Source organism: Molossus molossus, unplaced genomic scaffold (genome assembly GCF_014108415.1).
Source record: "Molossus molossus isolate mMolMol1 unplaced genomic scaffold, mMolMol1.p scaffold_m16_p_6, whole genome shotgun sequence".
In the NCBI taxonomy this organism is placed as follows: domain Eukaryota; kingdom Metazoa; phylum Chordata; class Mammalia; order Chiroptera; family Molossidae; genus Molossus; species Molossus molossus.
In genome coordinates, this window is record NW_023425399.1 from 92,690,383 (window position 1) to 92,710,008 (window position 19,626).

Consider the following 19,626-nt stretch of genomic DNA (forward strand, 5'->3'; position numbering starts at 1 on the left):
TTTCCCTCTCTCTCTCTCCCTCTCCTACCTCTCTCTTTAAAATCAATAAAGAAGAAAAAATAATAATATTTCTAACTTCTTAGCTGATTCACTCTTTAATAAAGTGATCAAGTACTATTCATCTTTATAGCTTCATAACACGTTTTGTAGACACTTATAAATAGTGAGTACTTGAATGTATGTGTTGACTTTGATGCTTAACTCACATTCTGGTAAGAGTAGTCTAATAATATACATACCATATTACTGTTATTAATAGTCTTTGCAAAAAGTTTTTATGAATGTGTAGCAATTTCAAAAGATAGGATTCTGATTTAAAGGGTAGACATTTTGGTATTAAAAATTGTCATGGTATTTTTAAGAAAAATATTTAAACACATTTCCCTGCTCTGTAAACATGAATCCTATTTATCTGCTAAGACCAGGTGGGCACCCACTGCAGAGGGATCTCCCCTGATCCTCCAAGCTCACAGCTATCTGTCAGCCACCACGTCATCTCAAGATCCCATGACACCAAGTGTCTAGGGCACTTTAGACCTTTATTCATTTTTTCTCACAATTTTCTATGATGGTTTCATATATGTTGACCTTGTTTCCTAATTAAATGGTTTCACTGTGGGTAAGAAGGGCAGTGAAGCCCAGCCAGTGTGGCTTAGTGGACTGAGGGTCATCCCATGGACTGAGAGGTTTGGTTCGACTCCTGGTCAGGGCACATGCCGGGTTGCAGGCTTGATCCCCAGTAGGGGGCGTGCAGGAGGCATTCCATTGATGTATCTCTCTCACATTGATGTTTCTATCTTTCTCTTCCTCTCTAAAAAACCAATAAAAAGATATTTTTTTAATAAAAGGGCAATGAACACACTTCCTGCTCATTTTTCACACAACAAGAACATAGAACAGAGAGAGAAATACTTATAATGTCTTGAACTTATCTTCACCTTCAATGTATTTGTAAACAAAGATCCATGAAATAATTCCAGAGTAACATTTAAAGGAAATAAGCATGATGGCAAAATGGGAGAAAATATTGAACAAATTAATACAATGTTTTATTGTATTTATATTCTAATGAACTAAATTATAGTGATAATAATAAAGTCTTCTGTTTGTAAGATGTCATATGGTCTACATAGCCCTTTCATAACCATTATCTCATTTATCTTAGAAAAAGATTACTAAGGAACATAGAGTAATTGAAAAACCATTGAAGCTATATATTAAGGAATGAATCACCAGCTTTATTCTAATCAGTCAAGGAAGGCTTCAGAAGTAATTGTGTGCTAAAGTGAAGTTTTGTAGAGTGAGCACGGTATCATTTTACTTTGTGTCTGTCTATGAGATCTATGAAGAATGATGACTCTCCAAGGGAATAAGCAAGAATTTGAAGATGTTAGGAAATGATCGCAAGCCTGACATGGAATTCTGAAAGGCCACGAAAAGTAAAATGAAGACAAAAATATTTTCTCCACTACCACTTCCCTGAACCTAGAAGAAAATTATTGTATCCTAGTCAACACGAAACTAAATTTGATTTCTTAGATTTTGACTAAAATATGCACAGGGTAGATTGAGGGTCAGTAGGACAGGCATCTAAAAAAGAAAAAAATTGATTTCTTAGAAAGAGAATATTATTGAACATGTAAGAGTCAGCCAATTCCATTGTCTTTCTCCATACACACTCTCCCTTGGTGACTAATCAAATGGGCTAGTAATTATTTTTCTCCTTCCAGGACCTTCTCTGCATAGGAATTGGGAGCTCATCTAGCGCTGCTGGGAATGGCAAATGGTATAGAGGAGGCAGAGGACTGGATGGATCACAGGGATATGTCACAGAGGCCTTTTATTATAACAATATTTTTAAATAATAAATCATGTTATAGTTCCATGGGCCCCTTTGCTACCACAAAAACAAGGATTGCCTTTTGTGCACAGAATCCAATAAAAATCAGGTAGTAGACTTCCAGTACATGAAATATACTCTACTACATTTTTCCATGTTTTTCAATTCAATTTTTATGAGCCTCTGTGGCTTAGGAAACTATGGCTAAAGAAAGAGGAAGTTCTGGGAGTTTTAACAGCAGGCTGATATATGCTCACAGAATTATAGGAACAGAATGGAGCTTGGGAATCAACTTACCCAATCCTCTCATTTCATAGGAAATACTAGAGCATTATTTCCCAGCCATGTTCATGCCATGACAACATAGAAAGAGAACACATTTTTATGGTGCAATGGCACAATCTATAAAGGCAGCCCATGGCCATCTGGGGGAACTGGCTGCCCTTAGCTCTGCTTGGCCACCAATATCTTAGGATCAATATCTTGGCACACTTATCACCCATTTATATTACTTAAGTGTTGCCAAAAGCACATCAAGGAGGAGCTCTGATATAAAGTCCACATATTCAAACAAGCGATTTACATGAATAACATCTGAATTCCTGACTCTCCATAAAGCACTTGTACTGTCTTAGCCAACTGCTCAGGAACAATGGTTAGAAGTAGGCTGGTCCCTCATAGGGTTTATGGGAAGTGTATGGTGGTTGTTTAAGAGATTTTCAGTTGTCTAGTACATACCTACTTCATATCTCTACTTTTTAGATCTTTCCAAGATCTCTAGCCTTTAAAAAATAGCAAATTAAAAGCATTGCTTTATCAGAACACCAACTTACACTATACACGAGATTAAACTCAAAATGGATAAAAAACGTAAATGTAACTCGTGAATCCATAAAAATTCTAGAAGAAAATGCAGGCAACAAAATCTCAGACATCATACACAGCAGAATTTTCACTGATTCAACATGTAAGGCAAGAGAAACAAAGAAAAAAAATGAACACATTGGACTACATCAAACTAAAAAGCTTCTGCACAGCAAAAGAAACAACCATCAAAACAGAAAGGGATCCCACTATATGGGAGACCATAATTGCCAGTGATGCATCAGATAAGGGGTTAATTTCCAAAATATAGAGTGCTCATACAACTCAACAAAAGGAAGACAAAGAACCCAATTAAAAAATGGGCAGAGGACCTAAATAGACACCTCTCCAAAAAAGGACATACAAATGGCCAAGAGACATATGAAGAAATGCTCAATGTTGCTAATCATCAGAGAGATGCAAATTAAAACAACTATGGGGTATCACCTCACACCTGTCAGAATGGCCGCCTTCGACAAATTATCAAACAAGTGTTGGCGAGGGTGTGGAGAAAAGGGTACACTGCTGTGGGAATGCAGACTGGTGCAGCCACTGTGGAAAACACTATGGTATTACCTCAAAAAGTTAAAAAATGAAATTACTTTTGACCCAGTGATCCCACTTCTAGGAATATACCCTAAGAAGCCTGAAACACCAATCAGAAAGAACCCCTATGTTCATAGCAGCACTATTTACAATAGCTAAGATCTGGAAACAGCCCAAATGTCCATCAATAGATGAGTGAATCAAAAAGCTGTGGTACATGTACACAATGGAGTACTATGCAGCTGTAAGAAAGAAAGATCTCTTATCTTTTGAGATGGCATGGAAGGACCTGGAGAGTATTATGCTAAGCAAAACAAGCCAAACAGAGAAAGACAAATATCACATGATCTCACTTATTTGTGGAATATAATGAACTAAACAAACTGCTGAACAAAATTAACCCAGAGACGTAGAGGTGGGGTACAGACTGACAAGCCTCAGAGGAGGGGGGTTGGGAGGGGAAGGGATAAACCACAGAATTTACATGCATGTATGCATGACCAATGAACATAGACAATAAAGTTGGGGATGGGATAGGGGGGAAGGGGAGGAGGGTGTCAATGGGGGAAAAATGAGAAACATCTGTAACAAAAACAAATAAATAAATAAATAAAAATTTTTTAAAGCATTACTTTATCCCACCTTCCCCTCCCCATCCACTACCTTTCATACCAATCAGACAGAATTGTGATTTTTAGAATAGAAAAAAATTAATGTGAATAACTACTACAAATTTCATATGCATGTACACAAGCACTCATAAAAATCTACCCTGAAATAATAAAAATTCTATGATGTTGGAAGCCTCTCATAGCAATTTTCAAAATTTTTTATTTCACATACCACATTCTTTAACACTCACACGGAGACAATGGCTTGCTGAGACCATGATGGTCAGATCTTAGTCTCAGTAGCCTTCCTTAGTTAGTCCCAGAAAATTTGAAAGGCATCTAAACTATTTATGAACTTTGTGCTTTGTCATATTAAAAGCCTATATTAACCATACTTCATTTTTATATGGATGCTTGTGGCAGTGCCTAAATCAGACACTCCAAGGCCACTGGGCACTGGTATTATTAACAGTCTCTTCATTAGCCTTTCTTCCCCATCATAACTGCTTCCACACTGAGTTCCTTTCTGAGCTCTGAAGCAGAGGGTGAGAAGATACACCAGCTTATGAAATGTTTTCTTGAAAGCTGCACACTTGAGAATGTAACATGGTCCTTCTCATTTTATTAAAAAATTATTTCTTTAGTAAATTCCATGTTGAAAACAAAGGACTACAGAATGATTTTTTTTTTTAATATTATGAAATCTTGTTTTTTAAACTTCCATTGCACAGGCAAAACCTTGACTATTTATTCATTTCATTTGACTACTTTTTAATCTCAGTTTTTATGAGGACACTAATGAACCTCACAGATTGTTACCCTCCAGTGAAATAATAGAGCTTTGGCGACGGCTGGATTCCAGTTAAAGAGTTCCGAAACTCACTGTTAATCTTCCTGTTTTGTTGTTCTTCAAACTAGGCTTTGCCATCTGCCTTATGAATTGAATTTTTGTTGCAGTATTTCATATGATCTAAAATATGGTTATTGGCATCCATAAACTGAGGTTCCTGGAGTGTATTAATTAAGTCCAAAATATTGCACCAATGTGCACAGTGAAATACAACACCAATGTCATGGTGTGACCATCATTACAACCCTCACTGCATTCCATGATGGCTGTTCTCTCAAAACCCGGAGACAATTTGGTTGTAGCCGCCAACACAGTTAAACCAGAAGACTTAAATTCAGGTGGATGAGATAAATTGAAACAGATCTTATTGCTCCCAAACACTCTCTTGGAAATAATGGCATCTTGACATTTTATCAGTCACTCAAGCGGTCATTCTCAGCAGTACCAGCCAGAGCTTGAAGGATAGAGCCGTAAAGAAAGGACGGTCAGCCATAAACATTCCTCAAAACCATGAAAACCACAAATGAGAGCTTAAGTAATGGAGGACGCAATACCCTTGATATTTCAACAATTACCTGCAACAACAGGCTTTGTTCAGAACCGTAGTCATTTTTTCAAAAGCCTTACTTGTCATGCCCAGAATGGGGTAACAGGAGAGAGAAAAGAGAAAAGGGAGGAGGAGAAAGGCAGATGATGCCCTTAAGTTAAAAAGTGAACTTGAGTTGGCTGCATATTTAAGCCATAAAAATTTTTCAACAGCAACACAATAAAAAAGTAAAAATAAAAAAATCCACCTAAGGATTGATCCGAGGACCTTGATATTATTAAGCTCGCAATGAAGCTTTGAGATCATTAGGAACACATTTACACTGCTTAGCTGTTTCCTGTGTGGCCATTCCTGATGTCAAATTACAGGGGAGAAAAATAGCAGGGAATGCCTTGCAGGGAAGAGAAGGTAGTAATGGATAAGAGTGTAAGTGTAGGAAGGCGAAATGAATTTAACTTCATTACATCTCAGGAACATATTGCTGTATTGTGGAAGAAGAAAGACTAATTTTAAATGGACTTGGTGCTATTATCTTGGCAATTGGGACCCAAGAAAACGAAATAAAATTGAGTATACACCACAACCAAGTCACCCAAACTCAGGAGACAGCAAACATGGAAAGGTTAAATGCCCTAGAAATTGCATTGGTAGAGTTTCTCAACACAAGAGATTAATGGTTACTCAAAGCAATGGATAAATATTAGCTGAAGACCATTAGCCGAGGAAAACACATCAGTACATCACAGTTCTCGGGGCTTATCAGATCAATTTTAAATAGGTTTATCTTAGACTTTCTAGCATTTAATGAGGAACAAATTGTGTTGTTTTTGTTTTTTTCCTGTTTCCTCTACCCATGTTGACTTTTTGATATTACCTGGGAGAGAACAATTAAAATAAATAGGTCTGTGACAAAGTATTAACATGCCTGTCTCTGAAGCAATTGGAAACGGATCATTTTATGATTGTTTCCTCCTATTACACAGTTATCATAAGTGTTAAGATTGAATAGTGGACTCTTCAGATGAGAGGAGAATTTGAATGGTCATTTGCTCTTTCTGCATTCTTCACATAGCACCCACCTCAGTTTAACATGAATCCACCTTTTTCATAGCTCTCAATTCATGTCAATCAGAATGAAACTGTAAGTCAATTCTATTTCTATTTACCAACAACAAATGAAAGCAACCACGAGATACATATTGTTATCTATCTGGTGCCAGTCACTATGCTAAATGTGATGGGGGATTCACAAAACAATAAAGCTCAGGTCCTTAACCTCAAGAAGCTTAGCACCTATTTGACCTACTTTACATATATGGTATATGCCCACTTCTGTCTCTAAGAAAAATGGCAGGAAGGGGGCGTAATGCAATTATTTTCTTCATAGCTTCTTAATTGTACGCAAGAATACTGAAGTGCAAAGCTTCCTGACTGGGCATTAACAAACCACTGGGAGGAAACCAGGGAGTAAAACCTGAAGACTGTAGAGATCAACCTCAGCTTTATGGCTTGGGGGTTCTGCCTCAATCAGCCCTTCTTTGTCTCTATCTCAGCCTCAGTTTATTGTTAGGTTCCCTCACACACTACAAGGCCTGCTTGACCAGTCTTAAAATCATAGAGTTGGAGAAGTAAGTTTAAAATTTACTTTCTTTTTTTTAAAAAAAACTTTCTTTTTCTATGGTTACACTTTGCAGTTCAGCTGAGGATTTGCAATACCTATCTAAATCTTTTGATAATGAGCAAATAAAGCAATACAAATATTCAACCAAATGCTCCAATTTTGAAAGTAACAAGTGACATTTCTGCTTTCTTCAATGAACCATGCATTTCATCTTTATTAAAAGAATCATTTCTTTTATTCTATGTCAGTAACCCATAAGAAGGCATCAGTAGAGTAGTACTTATATGCTATAGCTTGACTGACCTGTAAAGCAACTTTCCATAACCCCAATATTTCCTGTTGTGAATAGTACAGCATGAAGCAGCCTGGTCATACTCATACAGAGGACTTCAATGTCACAACAAACAAAATAGCAGAGAGGGCCATGCACACTTTTCATATATTGAAGACTGTTCATAGATTTAAATCTGAGTGCATTTGTGGTCTGAAAATGCAGGTCATGAGTAAAGGAAGTTTTGAGAAGATTATTTCATAAGAAAACAAAAAACAAGTCCCCTCCAGTGACTAGAAAAGAAAAAAAGAAATGTGTCCCTTCTAGTATCAAATGAATGGAATATTCTGAGTCTTAGCAATAGTGACATTGTTGTTTACCATGGAGGCATTATATACAGGAATCTGATTGGGGTAGGAGCATACTGAGGTGAGGAACTCCCTTCCCCATCTTGGTTTTCCTCTCACATGTGCATGTACACACACACACACACACACACAAATCTATCTATCTATCTCTATATATCTATATCTGTTTGAAGTTTGTACAATAACTATGCATAATTTTGTATTTTAAACAGTTAAAAAGAGAGTAGAAGTCTCACATAGCTTCTACTACATATATAGTTGGCTTTCAAAAAATATTTTTTTAAATCTATATTCTACTGAAGAAGGGTAGCTAATATCTATCCTAACATGAGCCATTTCAGCTAGATCATAAATCATCTTTGTCATGCTTATAACAACAACAAAAACCTATGGAAAAAAACAATAAATGTCCTAAAAATTACTTGGAGCTCATAAGGTCCACTTTTCCCTTCTAACTTGATCATAATTTGCATTTTATGTTTATCTGATTTTGGAATTCTCAGCTCCATACCCTGACTTTAAAATTTGCTTCTGGTTCACTTTGGTTCAGGAGATTCTCTGGCCTCTCAGTCTGGATCTTCAGATTGCTGTTTTCCTATACTGTTTTTTATTTATTTATTATTATTGGATCTTTGGATTATTCAGGCCAGAACTCCTGCCCCCAGACCCCTACTCTGGAAAACCTGATGATCAAATCATCTAGATCCTGAAATCTTTCCCTTCTCTACACAGAGGAGTATCAATTGAGTTAGCTAGAGAGTAGATGGGATAGTCAAAATAAGAATAGTGATTGCTATTGTTATTTTCACTATTTTGAAAAAGAAAAAAGAGAAGTTTGAATCTAAAAGGTAAAGCAATTAGAAAGAAAGATGACAGAAGTTAACCTACAAAGAAAGGAATCCAAAAAGAGAGGTAGAAAGCAAGAAGCATCATAAGGCAAAGAGAAGAAATTCAACTATTGGCTGTTAGCTCTCACCCAAACGCCAAGGACACTAAGGTCTCAAGGTGTACGGTATCTCTGGGCTCACCTGCATTACAGGTGAGGTGATGGAGCCATCTTGTTTCTATTTTCTATTTCCTTCCCCCACTTCATATTTATAAGTATTTGTTTATCTAAAAATATCTAAAAATAAAAAGGTATAGTAAAAACACAATAAAAATATAGTACACCTATATAGGGAAAGTACCACAAATGGAGCTTGAAAAACGAAGTGTGAGTGAGTGAGTGAGTGAGTGAGTGAGTGAGTGGTAAGTGAATGTGAGGCATAGGACATCACTGTCCACTGCTATAGCCTTTATAACATTGTAAACTCAGGCTACATTAAAGTTATTTTAAAATATTTTTTAGATTCCAAAATGGCGGTAGAGTGAATGAAAGCTACACAGACCATCTCCCAGGACCAAACTGGAATTACAATGAAAATAAAGACAAATAGTCAGGAAAAAGCAACAGAAAAGCAGCTTGGAGCACCACATAACCAGGGACACTGAATCAATCATGATAGGCTTGTGGAGACGTGAGAGAAGGGCTGGGAGCCCACGGTCAGCAGCAGCCTTAGCTGTGAGCAGCGGCCTTAGCTATCAGCAGCTCCCATGGGTTAAACTCCCCAGCGGCTCCACAGCACAGAGCCGGGACAGACACAAAAATAGCCACAGCCACTCACCTTGGGCTCCGGCAGAGGGAGGGCAGACAGAACTAAAACTGTGTGGGGACACTCAGGATTTGGAGGGTGCTCAGAGCTTTTGCTGAGTTGTGGCCATGCAGGACTGTGGTCATCTTACTCCTTTCCAGGACTTTGGGGACAGGCTGCGTCCCCTCCCTCAGACATTCAACCCCACCCGGTGGCCATTGAAATGCAAATTAAGGCTCATTAACAACCAGTATCTCACCCACCTTCCAGAAATCCCCTTACACGGAGCACCTGATGAAGTTCCTCATTCAACTGAGAAGCCAAGGCTCTTCAGAGAACCACTACTGATAGCCTCGAGGCAAAAAGATAGAGGATAACTGTACCATCCCTGGGCTAGCAACTCTAACCAGCAAAGTAAGACTTGACAGTGGTGTTTAACTTGGGTTCTCCCTGGTTCATCCAAACCCAGTTGAGGGAATCACAAACAGCAGAACACCAACACCCACAGGGAAAAGTGGGCAGGCTCAAAAGACCACTGTGACAGCCAAATGGTGAAACACAGAAACAAAAGCCAAATGAAAGAACAAGAGACCTCTACTGAAGATGAGATAAATGAGGTACAGTTAAGCAAGTTAACAGAACTAGAATTCAGAGCCATGATCTTGAGGAAGCTCAACAGCATGTGTAAGGACATGAGCACCATGAGTAAAGACATAGAAATGTTGAATATCAACAAGTTGGAAATTAAAAATGACCAAGAAGAAATGAAGAAGGACATATCCAAACTAAAGAACACATTGGAAGGTCTAAACAGCACAGTAGAGAAAGCTGAGGACCGGACCAGTGAATTAGAAGACAGAATAGAAAAAAATCAACCAATCAGAAAACCAAAAGGAAAAAACAATTAAAAAACAGGAAGACAGCTTAAGAGAACTCTGGGACAACTGGAAACAGAATAATATTTGCATCATAGGAGTCCCCGAAGAAGAAGAAAATGAGCAAGGGTTAGAGAATATATTTGAAGAAATAGTGACAGAAAACTTCCCTAATTTGGTGAAAAAAGAAGGCATTCAAGTTCAAGAAGCACAGAGAGCCCCAAGTAAGAAGAACCCAAACAGGCCCACACCAAGACACATAGTAATAAAAATGCCAAAATTTAAAGACAAAAAGAAAATCCTAAAAGCAGCAAAAGATAAGCAACAAGTTATCTACAAAGGAACCCCCATAAGGCTCTCATCTGACTTCTCAACAGAAACACTACAGGCCAGAAGGAAATGGCATGAGGTAATCAAGGTCATGAAAAACAAGGATCTGAATCCAAGACCACTCTACCCAGCAAGACTATCATTCAAAATAGAAGGTCAAATAAAGAGCTTCCCAGACAAAAAACAGGCTAAGGGAATACATTAACACTAAACCAGCACTGCAAGAAATTTAAAAGGAGTTCTGTAATTAGCAGGAGAAATAGGAAAAAATATATAACCACACTAAACAAAAATGGCAGTAAATAAGCACATATCAATAGTCACCTTAAATGTAAGTGAACTGAATGCTCCAATAAAAAGACACAGAGTAGCTGATTGAATAAGAAAGCATGACTCATCTATATGTTGTTTCCAAGAGACCCACCTCACAACAAAAGACTCATAGGTTGAAAGTGAGGGGATGAAAAAAAATCTTCCAAACAAACAAAAAGGAAAAAAAAAGATGGGGTAGCATTACTCATATCTGATAAAAATTGATTTCAAAATGAAGGCCATGACTAGAGACAAAGAAGGCCACTACATAATATTGAAAGGATCTATCCAACAGGAAGATATAACCTTGATAAACATATATGCACCCAATATAGGGGCACCAAATACATTAAAAATCTTCTGGAGGACTTCAAAGGAGAATTTGATTGCAATACAATCATAGCAGGAGACTTCAACACCCCGCTGACATCACTGGATAGATTGTCTAAACAAAAAATTGGCAAGGAAACAGACTCTAAATGAAGCCCTAGACCAAATGGATTTAATAGATATCTACAGAGAATTACACCCCAAAACTACAGATTTCACATTCTTCTCAAGTGCACATGGGACATTCTCAAATATAGACCACATGTTAGGACACAAACTAAGTCTCTACAAGTTCAAGAAGATTGAAGTCATATCAAGCAACTTTTCAGATCACAATGGCATGAAACAAGAAATCAATTGTAACAAGAACATGCAAAGACATTTGAACACATGGAGGCTAAATAGCATGTTATTAAACAATGAATGGGTTACTGAGGAGATCAAGGAAGAAATTTAAAAATTCCTGGAAACCAATGAAAATGAACACACAACAACACAAAATCTATGGGATACAGTGAAAGCTGTTCTGAGGGAAGTACATAGCACTACAAGCCTATCTCAAGAAACAAGAAAAATCTCTAATAGACTATCTAACCTCAAAACTTAAAGAACTAGAAAGCAAACAAAAAGAAAACCCCAGAGCAAGTAGAAGGAAGGAAGTAGTAAAGATCAGAGCACAAATAAATGACACGGAGACCAATAAAACAATCAAAGGATCAATGAAACAAAGAGCTGGTTTGTCAAAAAGATAAACAAGATTGATGGAACCTTATCTAGACTCACCAAGAAACAAAGAGAGAGAACCCAAATACACAAAATCAGAAATGAAAGAGGAGAATTAACAACTGACACCACAGAAATGCAAAAGATCATTAAAAAAATACTATGAACAATTATATGGCAACAAATTTGACAATCTAAGCAAAATGGACAAATTTCTAGAAACACATAGTTTCCCAAAACTGGACTGTGAAGAGATAGAAAACTTGAACAGACCAATAACAATAGAAGAAATTGAAGATGTAATCAAGACTTTCCCAGCAAACAAAAGCCCTGGCCCAGATGACTTCACAGGTGAGTTTTACTGAACATTCAAAAAAGAACTAACACCAATTCTCCTCAAACTATTTCAAAAAATACAAGAAGAAGGAAGACTTCCAAACTTGTTTTATGAGGCCAGCATAATTCAAATTCTAAAACCATAAAAAAAGCATTGCAAAGAAAGAAAACTACAGGCCAATATCCCTGATGAAGATAGATGCCAAAATCCTGAACAAAATACTAGCAAATTGGATCCAGCAATACATCAAAAAAAGTATTCACCATGGCCAAGTGGGATTCATCCCAGGGATGCAAGGCTGGTACAATATTCACAAATCGATAAATGTGATACACCACATAAATAAAATTAAGAATAAAAACCACATGATCATACCAATAGATGCCAAAAAAGCCTTCGACTAAATCCAGCATCCATTTCTGATAAAAACGCTCAGCAATGTGGGAATAGAGGGATCATATCTCAACATAATAAAGACCATATATGAAAGACCTACAGCCAACATCATGCTCAATGGGCAAAAATAAAAAGCATTTCCTTTAAGAACAGGGACAAGACAAGGATGCCCACTTTCACCACTCTTATTTAACATAGTACTGGAAGTCTTAGCCACAGCAATCAGACAGGAAGAAAAATAAAAGAGATCCAAATTGGAAAGGAGGAAGTGAAACTGTCATTATTTGCAGAAGACACAACATTATACATAGAAAACCCCAAGGACTCCATCTAAAATTTACTAGACTTAATAAATGAATTTGGCAAAGTAGCCGAATACAGAATTAATGTCAAGAAATCAATGGCATTCTTATACACCAATGATGAGCTCACAGAAAGAAAAACTAAGAAAACAATCCAATTTACCATTGCGGCAAAAAAAAATTAAGATACCTAGGAATAAACTTAACCAAAGAAGTACAGGACCTATTCACAGAAAACTACAGGTCATTGAAAAAAGAAATACAGGAAGATATAAAAAAAGTGGAAGCACATACCTTGTTCATGGATTGAAAGAATTAACATCATTAAAATGTCCATACAACCCAAAGCAATCTATAGATTCAATACAATTTCCATCAAAATACCAACGACATACTTCACAGAACTAGAACAAATAATTCAAAAGTTCATATGGAACCAAAAAAGACCTCAAATAGCCACAGCAATCTTGGAAAAGAAGAACAAAGTTGGACGGATCACATTACCAGATTTCAGGTTATACTACAAAGCCACTGTAATCAAAACAGCCTGGAACTGGCACAAGAACAGGCATATAGACCAGTGGAACGAAACAGAGAACCCAGAAATGGACCCAAAGCAATATGCTCAATTAATATTTGACCAAGGTGGCAAGAGCATACAGTGGAGTAAAGACAGCCTCTTTAATAAATGGTGTTGGAAAAATTGGACAGCTGCATGCAGAAAAATAAAACAAGACCATCAACTTACAACAGACACAAAAATAAACTCAAATGGATAAAAGACTTAAATATGACTCATGAATCTATAAAAATCCTATAAGAAAATATAGGCAACAAAATTTCAGACATTATACACAGCAGAATTTTCCCTGATACATCACCTAAGGCAACAGAAACAAAGGAGAAAAGGAACACATGGGACTACATCAAACTAAAAAGCTTCTGCACAGCGAAAGATACAATCATCAAAGTGGAAAGTCAACACACTGTATGAGAGAGCATAATTACCAATGATATATCAGATAAGGGATTAATTTCCAATAAAAATAGACTGCTCATACCACTCAACAAAAGGAAGACAAAGAACCCAATTAAAAAATGGGCAGAGGAACTAAGTAGACACCTCTCCAAATAGGACATACAAATGGCTAAGAGACATATGAAGAAATGCTCAACATCACTAATCATCAGAGAGATGCAAATTAAAACAACAATGAGGTATCACCTTACACCTGCCAGATTGGCCGCCATCAACAAATTATCAAACAACAAGTGTTGGTGAGGGTGTGGAGAAAAGGGGACTCTAGTACACTGCTAGGAATGCAGACTGGTGCAGCCACTATGGAAAACAATATGGTGTTACCTCAAAAAATTAAAAATTGAACTTCCATTTGACCCAGTGATCCCACTTCTAGGAATATAGCCTAAGAAGCCTGAAACACCAATAAGAAAAAATATATGTACCTTCATGTTTGTAGCAGCACTATTTACAATAGCTAAGATCTGGAAACAGCCCAAATGTCCATCAGTAGATGAATGCATAAAAAAGCAGTGGTACATATACATAATGGAGTACTATGCAGCTGTAAGAAAGGAAGATCTCTTATCCTTTGAGATGACATGGAAGGACCAGGACAATGTCATCCTAAGAGAAACAAACCAAATAGAGAAAGACAAGTATCATATGATCTCACTTATTTGTGGAATATAATGAACATAATAGTCTGAGGAATGGGGTAGTCCCAGAGACATGGAAGTGGTGTACAGACTGACAATCCCCAGAAGAGGGGGTGATGGAGGAGAGATAAACCAAAGAACTTATATGCATGTATGCATGAACAATAGACATGGACAACAAATCTGGGGACAGGGCGGGGAGGAATGGGGAGGGGGGAATCAGTGGGGGAAAAATAGAAACATCTGTAACAAAAATTAATTAATTAATTAATTAATTAATTAATTAAAATAATTTTCTTTCTTCACTAATAAATTAATTGTAGCTCACTGTAACTCTTTTACATTATAAACCGTTTAATTTTTCGAACTTTTTGCCTCTTTTACAACACAAACGCACTGTACAGCCCTAAAAATATTTTCCTTATATTCTTATTCTATAAGTTTTTCTCTGTTTTTAATTTTTTCATTATTTTTTTACTTTTTAACCTTTTTTGTTAAAAAGTAAGACACACACACTCATACACATTGGCCTAGCCCAACACAGGGGTAGGATCATCAATATGACTCTTTTCCAATTCCACGTCTTCTTCCACTGGAATATCTTCGTGAGCAATAACACATGCAGCTGTCACCCCTGATAACAATGCCTTTTCTGGAATACTTCCTGAAGGACCTGCCCTTGGCTCTTAAAGAAATGATTTCTTTCTTTCTGCTTTTTTTTTTTTTTATCATATATTTCCTTATAAGCAGATAATGCACCATGAACATTCATCTCTATTAATGAACATCTTTCATTGTTGAGGTCCATACGTTCAAACTTTTTAAGGAGCTTGGACAGCTCTGCAAAATATTCTGCTAAATTTTTCTTGGAGGTTCTTCTTCTCCTCCTCCTCTTCCTCCTCCTCCTCCTCCTTCTTCATCTTTGTCTTTTTCTTTTTTCTGCTATACTTTCCTTTTCTTGTGTTTTTTTCACCTATGCATTCCTGTTTCAGTTCCAGCAACTCCTCATTAATAAGTTCCTCAGGAACAACCTCTAGGAGCTCCTCAATGTCATCCGCATCCACACACAGATTATAGTCATTTGCCATCAAACCATAGCCTTGTTGATTTTTGCAACCTCATTTGCCTTGGCAAATCCTTTGAAGTCTTGGAATAACTCTTGAGTATCTTCTTCCACATTGCATTTATACATTCCTTGATGATATCACCCCAAGCCCAAGCAAAATTCTTGATGTAATCATAGATGTAATTCTTCCAGAATTGCAGCAGTGTCCTCTCAGCATCTTTTTCAGTTGCAGTAATATCTTGGGCAAAGGTACTCCTTAAAAGCTGCAATAACTCCTTGATTCATTGGTTGGATCAAAGAGGTGGTGGTTTGAGGGAGAAACACAATTTTGATATTGAGATGAAGGTCACAAATAAAGGGTGATGACCAGGAGCATTATTAACAATAAGCAAAATCTTGAAAGGTATGTCATTCTCCAAACATAGCAAGAGGCATCTTACAAGACGAGCTATGTCAAATATGACTTTCTATTGCTCCTGTAGTATACTAGCAGTGCGTGCACTTGAAGGCCCTAGGGTTCTCACTGTGGCAGATAACAAAGGGTTTTAATTTGAAGCCTGCAACATTGCCCCCAAACAAGACTTATCCTGTCCTTAAAAGCCTTGAAACCTGGCATTGATTTGGCCTCCATATAGATGAAAGTTCTTTTAGGCATCCATTTCCAGAATAGGGAATATTCATCTATACTGAATATTTGCTCTGGCAAGTAATTTTCCTCCACAATCACCTTATCCAGAGTTTGCAGAAATTCTTCAGCTGCCTTCACATCGGCACTCACAGTCTCACCACTCACTTTCACATTATGTATTGAATAACGATTCTTGAGTCATTTAAATCATGCAGAGCTAGCAATAAATTTAACATCATGCTTGGTCCAGCCTTCTCTTTCATCATCACCAACAAACTTTTCATTTTGGCCATGATTGCAATGATGTTGAGAGAGATACTCTTCTGTGTCTGGTCTTCTACCCAAGAATTAGAATTTTCTGCATGTCTCATATAGGCCCTTCTTGAATTGTTATTAGTCTCATTGTCTTCAATGAAGCAGATTCTTTAACAGCTTCTGTCACTTTGTTTTTCTTTTTGAAGATTGTATCTACAGTGCAATGGAATATGTCTGACTGGTGAGCAAAAACCATCACTGATTTTCCATAGTGATAGCCCTTAATCAATTTTAATTTTGTTTCCAGGTCAATCACTCAACATGACCTTTTGCTGGCAACATCAGTGGTAGATTTTGTACACTTAGGGGCCATGATGAACAAACCAGTACAAGATTACAGATTAAATCAAGCACAAGAGAATACGATGTGATGAAGGGACGTGTAAACATGCAACGTATGAGGCTGCTGTAGGCATAATACAGCGTATTGTTTCACAGAAAAACTTTTTTATAAGTAGAAAAGTACACTCTAAAATAATAATTAAAAAGTATATAGTAAATGCACAAACCAGTAACATAGTCATGTATTATTATTATCAAGTACTGTGTAGTAGACATAATTGTATGTGCTATACGTTTGTATGACTGGCGGCACACTTGGTTTGTTTGCACCAGCATCACCACAAACAGGGAGTAATGTGTTGTGCTTATGACTTTACCGCTATGACATCACTGTAGTTTCCCCAAACTTCCCTTCTAATCAGCTCTTTCTCTTTCTAATAAGTAACCTGACCCTGATTCCTTTATTTTGCTCCTTTTATATCCTTATTTTTGCTGGAGGAATATGGATACTTGGCAAACAAGTAGTGGTTCTCCAAGTTTTCTAACATGTCATGCTCACTAGGTCTTGTTATATTATCTCAATTTTAACCAAATCTTATACATGTACTGCAGTTTCAATGGTGCTTGTGCTACCTCCCATTCTTATTCTAGCATTTTATTTTTGTGCTTTAATCGAATATATTAGGACCAATCAATTTCAAACTGCTCAACAGTACATGGCTTCTCTTTCTTTAATTTTCTTTCAAAAAAAAAAAAACTCTGTTTGTGTCCCTGCTTTAGAGAAGTACTTCCCAAGCTTGAATCAGTACAGGAATCACCAGTGCCTTTGTTAAAATGCAGATTCTGATTCATTGTGAAGTAGAGCTACTATTTCTATTTTACAGATGGAAAAACTGAGGCCTGGAGAGACCAAGTATCTTACTCAAGGTCACATCAGCTAGTTAATCCATGGCAGAGGGGGGAACTGACTAAAAGCAGTCTAACTTAGAGCCTAAACTCTTCACACTCAGTATCTTGTCTCTTTTTATATTATATTCACAAAGCAAAAATATAACCATACTTAGTTCTAAGGCAATAGATTAATCTATTGTACATTTAATGCTCTTATAGCTGGAAATAGTTAAGTTTCCTTCCAACCACTGAGAAAGGGTAAGACACAGGCAATTTAGAAAACTCCCTCCCATTTTGCTTCAAGCAATATCTACCAGTTAAATTGCCAGACTTTGAAGTAGCTCCCCACCATCCACTAGCCATTAGCCATCATCGGTTGATTCTATTCTTGTGTCCCCTACCCCTTGTACTTGTCACCTGGAGCTGCCACTAGATCTGAAATAGTTCTCTTGGCTCCATGCTGAGCAGCTGCAGGCCAGCTCTGCCCACTTCCCAGACCACCTCTGCTCACACCTTTCCAATCATTTCTACCCTCCTCCTACCAATCAACTTCCCAAGGGAAGTTCGTACATTGTATGAGCCACAGAAATAAACTCAGGATTATGAATTTTTAGTTGGGAAAGTCTTTAACAAATCAGGGAGCGTTTTGCTTAAGTGATCTCATCTCCTATTTGTACCCTTAATGGGGAAACTAAAATTGTCAAATCAGTGGAATATGTTGCCTCCTTTTGCACACAAATAATTTATTTTAAGATTTTTTATACCTTCGGGGTTCTCTTTTTTGGGTCACAAATGATAAAGCACACAAAATTTTATTCATTTCTATCATGGTCCTGGGGATGTTAAAAATCACATTCTGCTTTTGATAGCTTCTCTATCAATACAGGTAGTAACCTCTTACCCAGCCTCCCATCTCTAACTGCTGTTCCTGCCAGTCTGTATTCACTCTGGAAACAATTCGCTGGTGTGAGCTCTCATTTATTAAGTGCAGACTACAGCTAGGTGCTCTGCAGAATATATATAGCATTAGCACTTTGTGGGATTCACCCTGGTTTCCTAAATTGATGACAATAATAATATCTTACATGTTGTAGTTCTTTAAATTTTTCAAAGGTTTTTTTTTTTTTTCTGTTATCTCATTTGATCCAAAAGCAACCTTGGGGAGAAGTAAAATAAATATTATTCTGCCTACTTTTTTTCTTTATTGATTTTTAGAGAGAGAGGAAGGGAGAGGGAGAGAGAGAGATAAAAACATTGATGAGCTCTTTTCCGCTGCCAGTCAGCCGCCATCATGGGTCGCATGCACGCTCCCGGGAAGGGCCTGTCCCAGTCGGCTCTGCCGTACCGCCGCAGCGTCCCCACCTGGCTGAAGTTGACGTCTGACGATGTGAAGGAGCAGATCTACAAACTGGCCAAGAAGGGCCTGACTCCCTCGCAAATCGGTGTGATCTTGAGAGATTCACATGGTGTAGCACAAGTACGCTTTGTGACAGGCAATAAAATCTTGAGAATTCTTAAGTCCAAAGGACTTGCTCCTGATCTTCCTGAGGATCTCTACCATTTAATTAAGAAAGCTGTTGCTGTTCGAAAGCATCTTGAGAGGAACAGAAAGGATAAGGATGCTAAATTCCGTCTGATTCTGATTGAGAGCCGTATTCACCGATTGGCTCGATATTACAAGACCAAACGAGTCCTCCCCCCCAATTGGAAATACGAGTCATCCACAGCCTCTGCCCTGGTTGCATAAAATGTCTATGTACTCAAGCAATAAAGTTGTTTAACTAGGAAAAAAAAAAAAAAAAAACATTGATGAGAGAGAATATTGATTGGCTGCCTCCTGCATGCCCCCAACTGAGGATTGGGCCACAACCAGGGGATGTGCCCTGACCGGGAATTGAACCAGTGACCTTTTTGTGCATGGGTCAACGTTCAACCACTGGGCCACACTGGCCGGCTGTTCTGCCTATTTTATAAATGTTTTTTTAAATGAGGGTCAGAAAGATTAACTGACAT

At 37.5% G+C, this 19,626-nt stretch overlaps 1 protein-coding gene across 1 annotated transcript; it reads left to right on the top strand.

Moving 5' to 3' along the window:
* The first annotated feature begins 18,877 nt into the window (after positions 1 to 18,877).
* Positions 18,878 to 19,396, top strand: LOC118618632 (40S ribosomal protein S13). The gene has a single exon (XM_036245015.1). The coding sequence runs from the start codon at positions 18,905 to 18,907 to the stop codon at positions 19,358 to 19,360; it is 456 nt and encodes a 151-aa protein (XP_036100908.1). The 5' UTR covers positions 18,878 to 18,904; the 3' UTR covers positions 19,361 to 19,396.
* Positions 19,397 to 19,626: the final 230 nt, after the last annotated feature.